Here is a 16,398-nt window from a genome sequence, read left to right on the forward strand (position 1 = left end):
AGAGAGAAAGAAAAAATAAAACCTTCCAAAATTTGCTCAATTATTTTTATGCTTCACAATTTTCTAAGGTTCCATGCAGTGGGCAATGTTGCTATATTACTAATTTTGCAATATGTCATTTTCCCCTGCATGTAGTCACTTGAGACTAAAATCATTAACACATTCCTCCATGCTTGACTTTTAAATAAAAAGTCCAATTATTAAATGTAATTTAACAATTTCAATAGACAAAATTAGTTTATACTCAATGGAGTAGGATATAATAAGGAGTTATATTTAAATAAATTAAAACAACTTAGTACAATATTTTCCCTTTTACTTATCCATTTCTTTTCAGTTACCCTCCTCATTACAAGAACAGAGACTCCTTTATGTATTCATGAATTTATTTTACAGATCATAAGTGGCCATCTACACGTACATAGCTGGTGGTTGATGCTGGGTATGGGTTGGGACCTCAACCAGAACAGTCAATTAGAGAGTGAATGTAAATGTGATCTGGATTCTCAGGTACTGTGGTGGCCTCAGGGTAGGCCTTTTTGTGTGTTGGCTTAGGCTTCCAAAAAAAAAAAAAAAACGTGTGATAGTGAATCTACAACATCTCATCAACTAATTAAAAAATTACCAGTATCACTTCCACCACAATTTCACTGGAAATGCAGGAGATGCCAATTTGATCTCTGGGTGGGGAGGATCCCCTGGAGGAGGACATGGAAACCCACACCAGTATTCTTGCCTGAAAAATCCCATGGACAGAGGAGCCTGGCAGACCACAGTCTATGGAGTCAAAAAGAGTCAGATATGACTGGGCAGTTGAGCACAGTACCCAACAAGGGCTTCCCAGGTGGCTCAGTGGTAAAAAATCTGCCTGCCAATGCAGGAGACATGGGTTCAATCCCTGGGTCAGGAATATCCCCTGGAGAACAAAATGGCAACCCACTACAGTCTTCTTGCCTGGAAAATACCATGGACAGAGGAGTCTGGTGGGCTGCAGTCCATGGGGTTGAAAGAATCGGACACAACTTACTGACTAAACAATAACAACAACAGTGTCCAACAAACTTGTCTGGATGCAAAGAGAGGGAGTATAGACTCCACTTCTAAATAAAGGAACTGTCAAAAATTTTAGAACCATATGTATATTTTAAATTGAAGTATAGTTGGTTTACAATACTGCATTAATTTCAGGTGTACTACACAGTGATTTGTCTTTGTTTTGCAGATTATATTCCATTATAAATTATTACCAGATATTGAATATAATTTCCATATTATACAGTAAACTCATTGCTTAACTATTTCATATATAATAGTTTGTATATGTTAATCCCATACTCCTAGTTTATCCTTCCCTCCCTCTCTTTCTTGTTTGGTATAGATTACTTTGTATTATTTTTTAGATTAGATGTATAAGTGATATAATTTGTCTTGGTCAGACATTTCACTAAGTGTAGTATTCTCCAGATCCATCCATGTCACTGCAAATGGCAGTATTTTATTCTTTTTTATATTACATCCATATTTTAAACATTTCCACACACTCACCAACATGAATTCCAGTCCATGCCTCCCAACCACACAGCTGAGTCATGCAGTTGTGTATGACTCTTTGTGACCCCAAGGACTGCAGCACACCAGGCTTCCCTATCCATCACCAACTCCTGGAGCTTGCTCAAACTCATGTCCATTGAGTCAGTAATGCCATCCAATCATCTCATCCTCCGTCATCCCCTACTCCTCTTGCCTTCAATCTTTCCCAGCATCAGGGTCTTTTCTAATGAGTCAGTTCTCCGCGTCAGGTGGCCAAAGTATTGGAGTTTCAGCTTCAGCATCAGTCCTTCCAATGAATATTCAGGACTGATTTCCTTTAGGATGGACTGGTTTCATTTCCTTGCAATCCAAGGGACTCTTGAGAGTCTTCTTCAAAAACATCAATTCTTCAGCACTCGGCTTTCTTTGTGATCCAACTCTCACATCCATACATGACTACTGGAAAAACCATAGCTTTGACTAGATGGACCTTTGTCGGCAAAGTAATGTCTTTGCTTTTTCACATGCTGTCTAGGTTGGTCATAGCTTTTCTCTCAAGGATCAAGCATCTTTTAATTTCATGGCTGCAGTCACCATTTGCAATGATTTTGGAGCCCAAGAAAATAAAGTCTGTCACTGTTTCCATTGTTTCCCCATCTGTTTGCCATGAAGTGATGGGGCCAGATGGCATGATCTTCATTTTTTGAATGTTGAGTTTTAAGCCAGCTTTTTTACTCTCCTCTTTCACACTCATCAAGAGGCTCTTTAGTTCCTCTTTGCTTTCTGTCATAAGGGTGGTGTCATCTGCATATCTGAGGTTATTGATATTTCTCTCAGCAATCTTGATTCCAGCTTGTGATTCACCAAGCCCAGCATTTCAGATGATGTACTCTGCATATAAGTTAAATAAGCAGGATGACAATAAACAGCCTTGACATACTCCTTTCTTTGTTTGGAACCAGTCCAGTGTTCCAGGTTCTAACTGTTGCTTCTTGACCTGCTTACTAGAAGTATAAAAGTAGGCACCTTTTATTAACCAACACTTTCATAAAGGTGTGTTTTTAGCATTTTCAGCATAAGTATATCTCTTTGTAGTATATTAGTTGTAAGTCCAAGAGTCTAAAGAATTTCTTCAAATGATATACCATACTGATCCTCACTAATATCTACTAGCCAAAAATTATTACCAGTGACCAAGCTCTAGAGCCCTGCTGCATAACTGTTGCATCCATTGTCAAAAACAATGTGTCATATACTTAAAAATTCATTAAGAAGATAGACATCATGTAACGTGTTTCTTCTATAATAGAAAAAGAAAGGAAGGGAGGAAGACAGGAAGAAGGAAAGAAGAGAAGGGAAGAAGGAAAATAAAGCAAGCATGATGGAGAACACACCAGACTCTTTTCAGCTCCTGTGATACTATAGTTTAAGGAGAGAAAGGAACATCATACATGTTGAGTCCTGCCCCAGGCCACAGGTGAGATGTCTTGCAAGGCCACAGAAACAGAACCCAAGGTCATCTCTGAAGCTGACTGAGACCCACTGTAACTGTTCCCAAAAGCTCTTGATTATCAGTAGCAAGCTTCCTGACTCCTAGTTAGGCAAAGATGTCCACTCCAGGAAACACCCTATAGTCTCCCAACCAATCACGTAATGCCAACCTTCCAGCAGGAATTTTCTTTTACTTGAGGCCATAAGAATTAGCTATTAACCCATAAAAACTGTCTGCTCTCCCTGGTCTTTCAGTAGGTCGGCCCCCTGTGCTCACAGTGCCCAACTTTATCTCTGCTCTTTATTCTTAATAAACTGACTCCTTTCTGCAGTACTCTGTGGCTGGAAATTCTTTTCCAACCTGCACTTGGACTGCCTCAACAATGCAATCACATATATACATACAGAAAAACAAAATTTGGTAACTGTCATGGGGGGGAAGCATAGAAAGACATTTGTTTAAAGAGAACTTCTTTCCCTTGTAGCCTCAGGATGGCCTCCTCAAAGAAGGGAAACTTGATCAGAGATTTCTCTGTTTCTAAGATAAAAATGTCTTTGAATGGCCATAACTTTCTATCCTACTGAGAACCGTCTGTCTCTCTGTGTAGAGCATGCTTTCCCAGGAGAGGTGATATCAACCTCAAGGCAGCAAAAATTGGTCCTTGTAGAGGTGAAAAAAAAATCTTATTTTTTATGTATAAAGCATATATAATAAATACATAAAGATATACAGCATATCTGTGCTATTGCTTCATACAGTAGGGAGGTGGTTAGGGGAAAAAAAAAAAAATCTAAATAGACCCTTTGGGATGTGCTAATGAAATAAATGTCAAGAAATCCTGGTCTAGAGTTTTTCATAGTTTCTTTAAAAAATAATTATTAAATGCCTCCCTGCAAGAGAGAATTGGTAGAGGCACAGGGGATACAATGTTGGGTAAGATAAGCATGGGCCTTTAAATGTTAGCTCAGGAAAAGAAATAAAAGCAAGCAAGAAAACAGAAGAAACAATTACAAATTATGATAAATGCTGTGGAAAAAGGGTACAGAGGCCTGAGATAGGAAATAAGCAGCTGAGACCTCTTCAATTGAAAGGTTAGAGCTCTGGCTTTGAAAACAGAAGTTCTGCAGAATGAGGCCTAACACGTGGTCTTTCCTTTGTAAGGCAGAAGCCTAACTTAAGCTTTGTTTGCTGAGGCATCCACTTCTAAGAACTGCTTTGAATACACATGTTTCCAGCCACTGGATAAGAAGGCAGCATGAAAGCCCATCCCCCAATCCCAGACTTCCTAGTTTTAGAGACATTGATTGATTTTCATAACTGACAATCTGGGCTTGGTTTCCCCCCCACCCCCCTCTCTTCTTGTGCTCCACCCTCCCCTCCCCACCCTCCTCTGGTCAATAAAAGCAGAACCCCAGGCCTTTGACCTCATAGTGTAGCCTCAGGCGAGCCATATTGCTTTCCCGGATTCTGTGAGTAATAAACTTTTCTTTTTCAAACTTTCTTCGTGCTTATTGCTGAGGGTTGTCAACTGCAAACTGGCACTTGCCATCTACCTCTACGAGGATCAAATCGTGTGCTGCTGCAGCTGCCAATTTTCAACACCCTCTGAAAGGAGTTCAGGGTGGAGATCAGAAATGAGGCACTCTGTGCTCAATGCGGGTGGGACTGGCCGGACAGGTCTTCAGATAGTTAGGTATTTTCAAGAGCCGATTTTATGAGCCTAATTCTTGTATCTGCTCTCATCTAGAAAAGCACATGGCGATGACTATTCCTTATGACCAGCGGAAAGCTTCATGTGACTAGTAGAAACCTTCTGTGAAAATATATGCTTGATTGTAGATATCCCCCCTTCACCAAAATCACATATATACTGACCTTTCCCCACTGCCTCTTTGGAGAAGTTTCTCAGAGCTATCTGACATGCTGACTCCTGGGCTGCAGTCCTTATTTTGCCCCCCAGTAAAGCTGAACTCAATTTTCATACTGTGCTTTTTTTCAAGTCGACAGGGTGTCTTGAGATCATAATCAGAACCACAAGTTTCTGCGCAGCCACACCACTGGTTATATAGGCTGAGTGTGCATGTGCTAAGTCCCTTCAGTTGTGTCTGACCCTTTGAGACCCCATGGACTGCAGCCATCAGGCTCCTCTGTCCATGGGATTCGACACTCCATGGAGTGGGTTATCATGCCCTCCTCCAGGAGATCTTCCTGACAGAGGGACTCAACCTGTGTCTCTTATGTCTCTTGCATTGGCAGGCGTGTTTTTTACCACCAGTGCCACCTGGGAAGCCCAGTTATAGGCTGAGGTCGGCACAAAACCGTTTCTTATTTAATGCGTGTTCATTTACCTCCTAATTTGCCTAGATCTAGGAGGAATTTAGGGACAGACCCTTTAGCTAGTCTGTGAATTTAAAAAAAAGTCCTCTTCAAAAACTTCATGCCAATGTGTATTAGGTCAAAAGATTTTCATGTCTGCTTTGACACTTTGATTCTTTGTGAGTCACACTACAAATCATAGTGGGACATCACAATCTATATTAGGAGCCTCATGCAGAACCAAAAGTTGTATGAATTCAAGGTAATGAAGGGTTTTCCATTTAAAAAAATGGAAAAAAAAGTTATTTAAATACTAGCAAATCCATAGCATGACCAAAGAACCCAGCACAACCTTGGAGACAATTCTCCTAAGAGCTGAGCTGTTGAAAGATGACTGTCAACATCTGAAAATGCACAGCTTCCGGGGTTGAAATACAAACAACATTTTAAAAGGTAGCTGTGTTAATTTTTCAGAACCCAAGGTGAAATATGATTCTTTCACTTCCCCTTTTCTGAATCTTGCAGATCTCCTCTGAGTATCTCCCTTCTGTCTTCTTTGTGGATGGGAAATAAGCCCAGCTTTGGTGAGACAGATTTGCCCTGCCCTCAGCCACACCAGTTCCCCATGCTTCTGTGGCTTCTGCTGCTGCTGATCCTGCGTGAGTAGATGGGTTGGACTGGACAGTGGCCTCTGTTCCTAATACCAGCCAGGGAAAAACCAAGGAGCTTCTGCCTCTGCTCCCACTCAGGGTTCAGAGACATATAGCAAGTGTCAAGCAAAAGAAAAATGTACAATGTAAATGTGAATTAAGGTTTATTCGGGAACCTTACTGAGGACCATCAACCAGGAGACAGTCTCTCAGATAGATCTGAGGAACTGCTCTGAAGAAGTAAGGCAGAAGCCAGGATATATATCAACTTTTTTCTGGGAAAAACATGTAGTCAAGCATCAAAAGATCACTGCTAATCACAAAGAACGGGAATCTCAAGTTAGCAATTTAAATGCTTTTCGATGTATGGGAAGATGAAAAAGCCGAGTCATTTGAATTTTTTTTTTTTCTTAGTATGCATCTTAACTATCTAAGGATGAGTAAATCCAAAGCACAGAATGTTCTCTGTTTTTTTTTTTTTTTCATCCTGAATTGTCCTCGGAGCCTACTGCCAGTGGGCAACCGCAGCAGCTAATGGCTTGATCCTTGTAGAACTGGAATAGCAAGCAACAGTTTTTTCCTTACAGTGCTCTTTGTTGGTCATAAATTTGACCAAGGTTTGGGAGGCATTTCATGATAGATTTATCCCATGGTGCTAAGAATACTTATTCCTAATTAAGGCAAAGATCTCCATGATAGGGCATTCATGTACTATATCTGGATTAGGCCCTGTTAGTAACTTATAGTTCTCTGGATCATCTATTTTACTAATCTATTATGATCCAGGAAATGTTTTTCTCTTGTTACTTTTTCCCATGTCTAGAGTTGCACGATTACAATTATTCTGTATAGAGTTATATGTGTAATCATTGCTTCAAGACTTTTAGCCATCATTAATTTTGTTGGAGGCTTCATTACACACATTAGGTAGGTAATTCAAGAGACAACAATTTTACAAAATAGACAGAATATAAGTAATAGTGCTAGGAACATTAACAGGGTCAGACTAGAGCAGAAAGAGATACAAAGCATCTCTTTGTAGTTTGAAAACAGCAAAGAGAGAACAGATTAAAATGATTTGTATAACGAGGTATAACCTGAATCACAATAAGCCATAAAGTCCAGAGGGGGCCCAGCTGGAAAAGCCAAATTCTGGAGGATCAGGTAGAGAGAAAAAGATTAATGTTTCATATTTGTTTACAAAGGTATACATTATCAATTGGTTGTAAGTCATAGTGTTAAAGGAAAGGTTTTCTAGAAAACTAAGGATTAAAAGTCAGCAATACTTCAGAAAAAGATATAAATTATAGGGACTTACCTGGCAGTCCAGTGGTTAGAAGTCAACACTTCTAATGCAAGGGGTGCAGGTTCGATCCCTGTGGGCTGCAGTCCATGGGGTCGCTAAGAGTCGAACAGGACTGAGCGACTTCACTTTCACTTTCATGCATTGGAGAAGGAAATGGCAACCCACTCCAGTACTCTTGCCTGGAAAGTCCAATGGACGGAGGAGCCTGGTGTGCTGCAGTCCATGGGGTCACTAAGAGTCGAACGCGACTGAGCGACTTCACTATCACTTTTCACTTTCAAGCATTGGAGAAGGAAATGGCAACCCACTCCAGTGTTCTTGCCTGGAGAATCCCAGGGACGGGGGAGCCTGGTGGGCTGCCCTCTCTGGGGTCGCACAGAGTCGGACACGACTGAAGCGACTTAGCAGCAACAGCAGCATATTAGCTATTTCAGTCCCATAAATTGATTCTTATTGATCTGGATGAAATTATCATTTTTTTTGTTTGTTTTGTAATTTCTTACCCAGTTCAGTGGTATGATCTAAAAGTCTCAGAAAACTTGTTTGTTAAAAAGTCCTTTTTGTGAATCTTCTTAAAGATCTTCATTTTGTAAAACCATCAGAGTAAAACAATGACTGTCTATAAGAGGCAACAGATTTTAAATGGCATGGTTAAATATCGGATTGCAATGTAACTGACAAAGAATATACAATATTTTGCGACATACAATATTTTGAGATAATAGAAAGATGACTAATAACATTATACCAGGATATATCAAATTTTTAGAAATTTCATAGAATTTTTGGAATCTCTATGTTAATGACATATATCCATATAATAAAACCTAAGAAGTTTTATCACCACTTATTTGGAAAAGACCCTGATGCTGGGAGGGATTGGGGGCAGGAGGAGAAGGGGACGACAGAGGATGAGACGGCTGGTTGGCATCACTGACTCAATGGACATGAGTTTGCGTAAACTCCGGGAGTTGGTGATAGACAGGGAGGCCTAGCGCTGCGATTCATGGGGTCGCAAAGAGTCGGACACGACTGAGCGACTGAACTGAACTGAACTGATTTGACAATATTTCCCATGTATTAATAATTTAACATACCCAACAAACCTAATTAGTTTAATACCTCTCTTTACTTTGAAACATCTCAAAGTTAGCTAGAAGTCTAAAGAACTTCATGTGGAATTTGACTTGAGAAGTTCATCAAAGATATTAAAAGGTTTTTAAAATATTTGGTTAAGTAGAACCATAGGTCACTGTGAAACAATTCTTATTCACCCAACTAAAGTGATAATAAAAGATTTTAAAGGCATATACAGACAGAAAGTTACAACAAATTACTTAGAAGGTAAAGAAACTTTACAATCCATTAACAAAAGCAGATCAATATTCCAAAAAAAACTGTTCTCTGAACATAAAAAAAAAAATTCTAGCTTTGTACCAGCTTACTTTTAATATTTAAATTTATTTACTCAAATTTTATTTTAATCTTAGCCAGTCCTGAGCATGCACAAAACTCTTTGAAGCTCGTTTCCCACAAACCTTCTATAACTTTCTTTTTTGCTTTCAGATTTTGCCCAGGGATTTTTCTTTCTTTCTTTCTCTCTGGAATAAAATGACTGTTTTTTCCCATAACAAAATGAATGTCCATTCTTTAATCCTTTTCCTTTTACACAAAGATATTGCCTTTAATAATTTTAGTACTTTAGATTATATATAAATTAGAATTCTTAACTTTTAAGTACCTTAATTTCTAGTAGACACTAAGAAGTAAGAAATGATGAACTGTCTCTTACATTAGCATTCTGTAGATTGGAAAACATAAATATTATTTATGATTCCTAAAAATTTGTGTTTTTTATAGGATATTTTTTAGTGTGGCACCAAAATTTTTATTAATAGTTCCAAGTATCTTTAGTTTCTCTGTAAAATGAAGCCTATATTTAGTAATTAATATTTCATTATTTTATTTGCAAATGATCTGATATTTAATAAATTTTCCTCATTTGAATTCACTTAGAAAAATTCTAAAGTTTTAAGAAATCAAAAATCTGGAAAAAATATTTTCAAGTAGATGTACCATAAAACACAATTATTTCTTAAGTGTTCACCTCAAAGTTCTTACCCCATTTGTAAATATTAAATTAATCTGTTTTCAACAGTTCTATTTAGCTTACCCATGAAAACTTTATGAGACATGAGACCAATTCACCCATCATCCCAAGCTATTTTTCTTGCTGATAAATTTTATAACAGAGATAATATGATCTTATTTGAATTTTAGTAAACCTAAGTGTAATAAAAGTAAGACATATCTGTATTAATTAAACAAACTTGAATATAATACCAAATATTAATTTAATATCAAATATTTCCCAGATTGTGTGAATTTTAAATTCACTTGGGTAAGTTTCTAAAACATTTAAAAATATTTAATTTGTAAGTATCTACTTCTAAGTCTATTAGATAGAGATTTGTTATAAATTTAATTTTGATAATATTATCTGAAGGTAAAGATATATCATCTGTATAACATACTTAATTCAGTTCAGTCGCTCAATTGTGTCTGACTCTTTGCGACCCCATGGACTGCTGCACGCCAGGCTCCGCTGACCATCACCAACTCCCGGAGCTTTCTCAAACTCATGTCCATCAAGTCGGTGATGCCATTCAATCGTCTCATCCTCTGTTGTCCCCTTCTCCTCCGGCCTTCAATCTTTTGCAACATCAGGGTCTTTTCCAGGGAGTCAGTTCTTCATATCAGGTAGCCAAAATATTGGAGCTTCAGCTTCAACATCAGTCATTCCAATGAATATTCAGGACTGATTCCCTTTAGGATGGACTGGTTGGATCTCCTTGCAGTTGAAGGGACTCTCAAGCGTCTTCTCCAACACTATAGTTCAAAAGCATCAATTCTTCAGTGCTCAGCTTTCTTTATACTCCAACTCTCACACCCATACACAACTACTGGAAAAACCATAACTTTGACTAGAGTGACCTTTGTTGGTAAAGAAATGTCTCTGCTTTCTAATACTCTGTCTAGGTTGACCATAGCTTTACTTCCAGGGAGCAAGAGTTTTTTAATTTCATGGCTGCAGTTACCATCTACAGTGATTTTGGAGCCCCCCAAAATAAAGTCTCTCACTGTTTCTATTGTTTCCCATCTATTTGCCATGAAATGATGGGACCAGATGCCACGATCTTAGTTTTCTGAATGTTTTTTTTTTTTTTTTCCACTCTTCTCTTTCACTTTCCCCAAGAGGCTCTTTAGTTCTTCATTTTCTGCCGTAAGGGTGGTGTCATCTGAGTATCTGAGGTTATTGATATTTCTCCCAGCAATCTTGATTCCATCCTGTGCTTCATCCAGCCTGGCATTTCATATGATGCGTTCTGCATACAAGTTAAATAAGCAGGGTGACAATATACAGCCTTGATGTACACCCGATTTGGAACCAGTCTGTTGTTGCATGTCCAGTTCTAACCAGACATGCTCACAGATGTGTAAAGACATAACTGAGATTGCATAGCTTCATTTTAAAACTTTGTCATGAGGTATTACAATACAAATGTACCAATTTATAAATAACAATTGTTGTAAAAATTTTTTGCTCAGATGATGAAGGCTTTTTACTATTTGTGGAAAAGCCTTTGAGATTTGTATCTGTCCTTGATAAATCCTTAAGAAGGCCATTAATTAGATTTTGGGTGAGAGAAACTTTCCAGCAGCTTGAGTTATTTTGTTTGTTTTTGTTTTAGACAGGTAAAAAGTGGATTTATTTAGAGAGACACATATTCCACAGACAGAACACAGTCCATCTGAAAAGGCAAGGAAGGCAGTCCTGAAAGAAAGACACTCTACAGAGTGTGGGCCATCTCAGGAGGCAAGAGTGCCAGCAGTTTGAGTCTTAAAAGGTCTCTTTTTTCCTTTTTTCCCCTCTTCAGCTTCAGATTCAACCTGATTGATTTAATTAGGCTCAGTCTCAGGTCACTGTTGAGTTGTATTTTCTGATTTGTAGCCATTTGAGGGACAAAGACAGTTGCTTTTAATTCCCCAAAGAACTGGTCTGCTGCCTAAATGATTTTATTTTTATTTTTTTTGCCCAAATGATTTTAAAAAGTTGATTTGCCCAGCTATATCCAGCTATATTTTCTTTAATTTACTTTTTTTTAATATATCAACAAGATGATATTCAGCTAAACTGGAAGTCAAGAGTTCTATATTCTAGAACTTTAAGATTCAATTTATTATGTCTTCGAAAGTGTATACAAGATATTCAATAAGGACACTCTTTATGAGTTGACAAGTTAAACATAGCAATCTATCTTAGAGAAATAAAAAAATTGTTGCTTTTATTAGTCCCTGAATATTAGCCCCAGTTTTTACTTTATACTGTGTGGGCTCAGGTAACTCTATTGGTTTCTTTTAGTATGTTTAACTAATACTGCCCAAGGGGCAGATGTATATGCTCCATCTTATAATACAAGGCAAGGGAAGCATTGCTCAGAGATGTAATGTCTATCCCACAGTACAATTAGGTGAAAGAGATGTAACCATCTCATTGAAAGCTCATGCAAATACTCCAGTTTTTATAAGATTTCATTTCAGTTGTATAACTCTTATACCTTTAACTTTACCCTCCCTCCATCAGGACCCCATCAACAAGTTTTGGTCTTAAAAGGAGTCCTGAAACTTTCCTTTTTATCACCCTGGCCATTTAATCCATTTGTGTGTAAAAGGTTTTTGGGTCCCCAGTGAGGGGTCAAGCCCAGGGACACAGGCCCTTTTGTCAGTTTTAACTTGATTAATTGATCTCACTGTTGTCCCAAGTAAATGCTAGTCAGGTATCTCAGTGTAATTTTCTTCCAGCCTTTAAATTTTGTTTCAAAACAGGGATAAGTAGAGTGAATTACACTGTTGCAGGGACCAACTGGGGTGTCCCTTTGGTCTATCCAACCTCAGGTAGTGTTAACTCAAAACCTTTGTTTTAATCCCATCAGCATCTATTTTATTTATCTCATTTCCTAATAACCATCTAAAGATTTCCATCCTGTTGAGATAAGCCCTTTTAAAATTTCCACCTTGTTAGAAGTCTCTTGACTTTCCCCTCAGTTTCTTATTTCTCTGTTAATCTACCTAACTTACATTAATTAAGCTAATTTTTTGTTAGCATCTTTAAGGCTCACTGAAGGGAAGCTGAGACCACAAATAAAGCTTCCCCAAACAGTTTTTGTTTGTTCCTCTAAACTAAGGGAGTTTTTAAGATTAGCTGTTACATATGTGTAGTATTTTTCATAGGCAACAATAGAATAGCTCTTTAATTTCAGAGCTCTCTAAAAATTTACCAGTTTAGAAGTTTCTCCTTAAATTCTTTAAATAAGAATCCATTGTCTGGTCGTTGATGAATAGTATCTTGTGAGCATGCTGAGTTGCTTCAGTTGTGTCTGACTGTTTGTGACCCTCTGGACTGTAGCCCACCAGTCGTCTCTGTCCATGGGATTTTTCAGGCAAGAATACTGGAGTGGGTTGCCATGCCCTCCTCCAGGGGAATCTTCCCAACCTAGGAATTGAATCCTCATCTCTTACGTGTCCTGCATTGGTAGGTTGGTTCTTTACCACTAGAGCCACCGGAGAAGCCCTGAATAGTATCTAAATACTGACTCAAACCCATAAGACACAAGAGGCATTCTCAGAAGAGAATGCAAAGGATGCAGCTTTCATAAGATACAGAAAGTTTATTCCCCCAAACAGCCTAAGAAATTAATGCCTTTGTTGCACGGGTAGACACAGCAAAGATTGAAATGACAAAGGCCCTTTATGGGCTAGGATTCTTTGTTTTTTCTTTCTTTTAATTGGAGGCTAATTACTTTACAATATTGTGGTGGTTTTTGCCATACATTCACATGAATCAGCCACGAGTGTACATGTGTTCCTGTACCCTCCCTCCCACCTCTCTCCCCATCCCATCCCTCAGGGTCATCCCAGTGCACCAGCCCTGAGCACCCTGTCTCATGTATCAAACCTGGACTGGCAGTCTATTTTACATATGATAATACACATGCTATATATATTTCATTGCTATTCTCTCAAATCACCCCACCCTTGCCTTCTCCCACAGAGTCTAAAAGTCTGTTCTTTACATCTGTGTCTCTTTTGCTGTCTTGCATATGGGGTGATCGTTACCATCTTTCTAAATTCCGTATATATGCGTTAATATACTGTATTGGTGTTTTTCTTTCTGACTTACCTCGCTCTGTATAATAGGCTCCAGTTTCATCCACCTCATTACAACTGATTCAAATGCATTATTTTAAATAGCTGAGTAATATTCCATCGTGTATATGTACCACAGCTTTCTTATCCATTTGTCTGCTGATAGACATCTAGGTTGCTTCCATGTCCTGGCTATTGTAAACAGTGCTGTGATGAACATTGGGGTACATGTGTCTCTTTCAATTCTGGTTTCCTTGGTGTGTATGCCTAGCAGTGGGATTGCTCAGTTGTGTGGCAGTTCTATTTCCAGTTTTTAAAGGAATCTCCACACTGTTCTCCATAGTGGCTGTACTAGTTTGCATTCCCACCAACAGTGTAAGAGGGTTCCCTTTTCTCCGCACTCTTTCCAGCATTTATTGTTTGTAGACTTTTGGATAGCAGCCATTCTGACTGGTGTGAAATGGTACCTCACTGTGGTTTTGATTTGCATTTCTCTGATAATGAGTGATGTTGAGCATCTTTTCATGTGGGCTAGTATTGTTTATAACAAATTTTCCCAAGAGCTGGCATAGCCAGACAAAATGACTGCTTGAAATCGCAGTTGATTCAATTGCCTGCCAAATGTACACCATATGTGTACCTTCCCATGACAGAGACTTCTCCCTCAAAACACAGAATAAAATGCCTCAGAAGTCCAGATATAACATTTACTTCTCAAAGGCACAAAGAGAGAAATTCAAGTTCCTCCTGGAAGGGCTTTATTACAACCTTTAAGGTCAGAATTTTGAAAACATGTTTTATCAGGCTGACTTTCTTCTAATCAGTCTTGAAATGTCAAAATAAGCCTATCTTGGCCACTTTAGGACAAGATTTCCTTTGATTTCCAATTAAGCAAGTACCTATAAGAATAAATTCCATAGGGACATAAACAAGGCTGGAGTGTTAGTTGGGGGCTGACTTTCTGATGCCCCTCATTTCACCCAGTCTAGAACGCTCAGTGTCTTTCAACCAGGCTCTCCCAGTACCTTTAAACTGGGGTTGGGGGAGGCAGAGGCTAGATCCCTGTCATATATCAAAGAATAAAACTCAGGACCATCAACCAATAATTGGGAGATCCGAGAGCCAGGAGGGACTCATCCAAGTTTGTCTAAGTTCGCAGAGGAGAAGAATGGTCACAAGAGTCCTTGCTGGTATCAGGGCTCCGGATCTTTGTAGAGTTAAGGCAAAGGAATGAAGTCTGCTCTGGATCCCTTTGTGATCACCAATACCATTGAATGAAAGAGAAGCTCACAATGTAAAATTTGAGTCAAGTTTTATTTGCAACCTTACTGAGGACTATAGTCCAAAAGACAGCCTCTCAGCTCCAAGGAACTGGTCTGAAGAAGTAAGGCAGGAGCCAGAACATACACATGAACTTTTTCGGTGGGAAAAACATGTAGTCAACCATCAAAAGGTTACTGCTAATCACATGGAAGAGAAATCTCAATGATTTTAGTGCTTTCCTCTGTATGGGAAGACTTAAGAATCTGGGGTCACTTGAAAATTTCCCTTAGATATGCATCCTATCTAAGGAGCCAATATATCCAAAGCACAGAATGTCTCCTGTCTTTCTTTATCCTGAACTTCCTGCAGAGTACACTGTGGGCAATTGTGGTGGCTAATAGCTTGATCCTTGTACAAACTGGAATGGCAGGCAACATTTTTTTCTTTACACAAGAGATGGAAAATGAGCAGAGTTGGGTTGCAGGAGAACTAAAAGACTCTGCATACAACCAGCATGGCAAATCAATTATATTATCCTTGGTTCCTCAACCAATTTTTTTTTTTTTCATTTTGTAGGAAGTTTGGATGTTTCTTTCTGTCAAACCCTCCCTATATCCCTCACATAAATAATTATTTTCAAAATTTAGGTGCATAAGGGAAGATCTACTAAGAAATATGGTTCCCTTCTTGAGACTTGATGCCATAATTTAACCAGAGATCAAAAAAGGAGGAGGAACAATGTCCAAGAAATGAGAGGAGAATAAATCATTTCTACAAGCCCTTCTCTACATTGCTGAGTTCAGGCTAGAGAAGAGAGGGAAGGAATGAACTATGAAGCTGCTAAGAGATGAGCCAAGGTTGTGGATACAAGTCATTCATATTTATAAAGCAAATTACAGGCTATTCTTTTTTTGTTTGTTTGAGGACTATGGGAATCATAGAATGGGGGCAAAGAAATGGGAAGGAAAAACTAAAAGAGTGGTGGTGGCTGTGTTATTGGAACATTTCTCAGATTGTCTAAGTGAAAAGATTTGAAAAATTGTGCTCTGTGCTAATCTTTAAATCTTGGCTCCCTCACAGCTCCTGGAAGAGATCAATCAGGTCAGTTTTCCCTTTTCTCTGTTCCTCCCGGTCTCTGGGCATTGGTCCTCCCAGCCAGCACTACCTGTCCCCATAAATGAGGCCTGTGGTAATGCGCCAGCATCAGTGGTGTTGCTACTCTGAGGTCACACCTGTTGCGATAGTGGGTGAGCAAACCCTCCTCTGATCTCTCCTGGCTTCAGTTCTTTCCCTATTACTGAATGCCATAGTGTAGAAGGGAAGAAAATGTTTGCAGAAGGAATGACAGAGGCAGGAAACTGATGTTTAAAGATCCTCGGATTTAATCTCCTGTATTCCCTAAGACCCCGCCCTCTGTATGTCCAAGCCGGTGCCACAATCAAAGAACACAGAAATAGCTCCTGTTCACAGAGGGAAATGCTATGGCCAAATCTTTATATATCTCCAAAAGAAACTCATGTCACTGAACTGTTTCAATTTATGGTCCCGTTGGTCATTTGCAATTATATACATATATATGATTATGCAAGCAGTCCATGCCCCTTTGTTTAATCTTTTTTCATGTGTCGTGTATC

General features: G+C 38.8%; 1 protein-coding gene across 3 annotated transcripts in view; it reads left to right on the forward strand.

The window, feature by feature from the left end:
* The first annotated feature begins 4,465 nt into the window (after positions 1 to 4,465).
* The window catches only part of LOC109579097 (Fc receptor-like protein 3), a 44,160-nt gene continuing 32,227 nt past the window's right edge, over positions 4,466 to 16,398 (forward strand). For all 3 annotated transcript variants that reach the window (XR_011565257.1, XM_070784082.1, XM_070784087.1), the window contains exons 1-3: positions 4,466 to 4,491; positions 5,864 to 5,997; positions 15,845 to 15,865. Coding sequence is in view for 2 of the 3 variants with exons in the window: in XM_070784082.1 (XP_070640183.1) it covers positions 5,901 to 5,997; positions 15,845 to 15,865 (118 nt within the window). In the remaining variant the exon portion in view is untranslated. The remainder of the gene's footprint in view (positions 4,492 to 5,863; positions 5,998 to 15,844; positions 15,866 to 16,398) is intronic.

This window comes from Bos indicus, chromosome 3, assembly GCF_029378745.1.
Source record: "Bos indicus isolate NIAB-ARS_2022 breed Sahiwal x Tharparkar chromosome 3, NIAB-ARS_B.indTharparkar_mat_pri_1.0, whole genome shotgun sequence".
Classification (NCBI taxonomy): Eukaryota; Metazoa; Chordata; class Mammalia; order Artiodactyla; family Bovidae; genus Bos; species Bos indicus.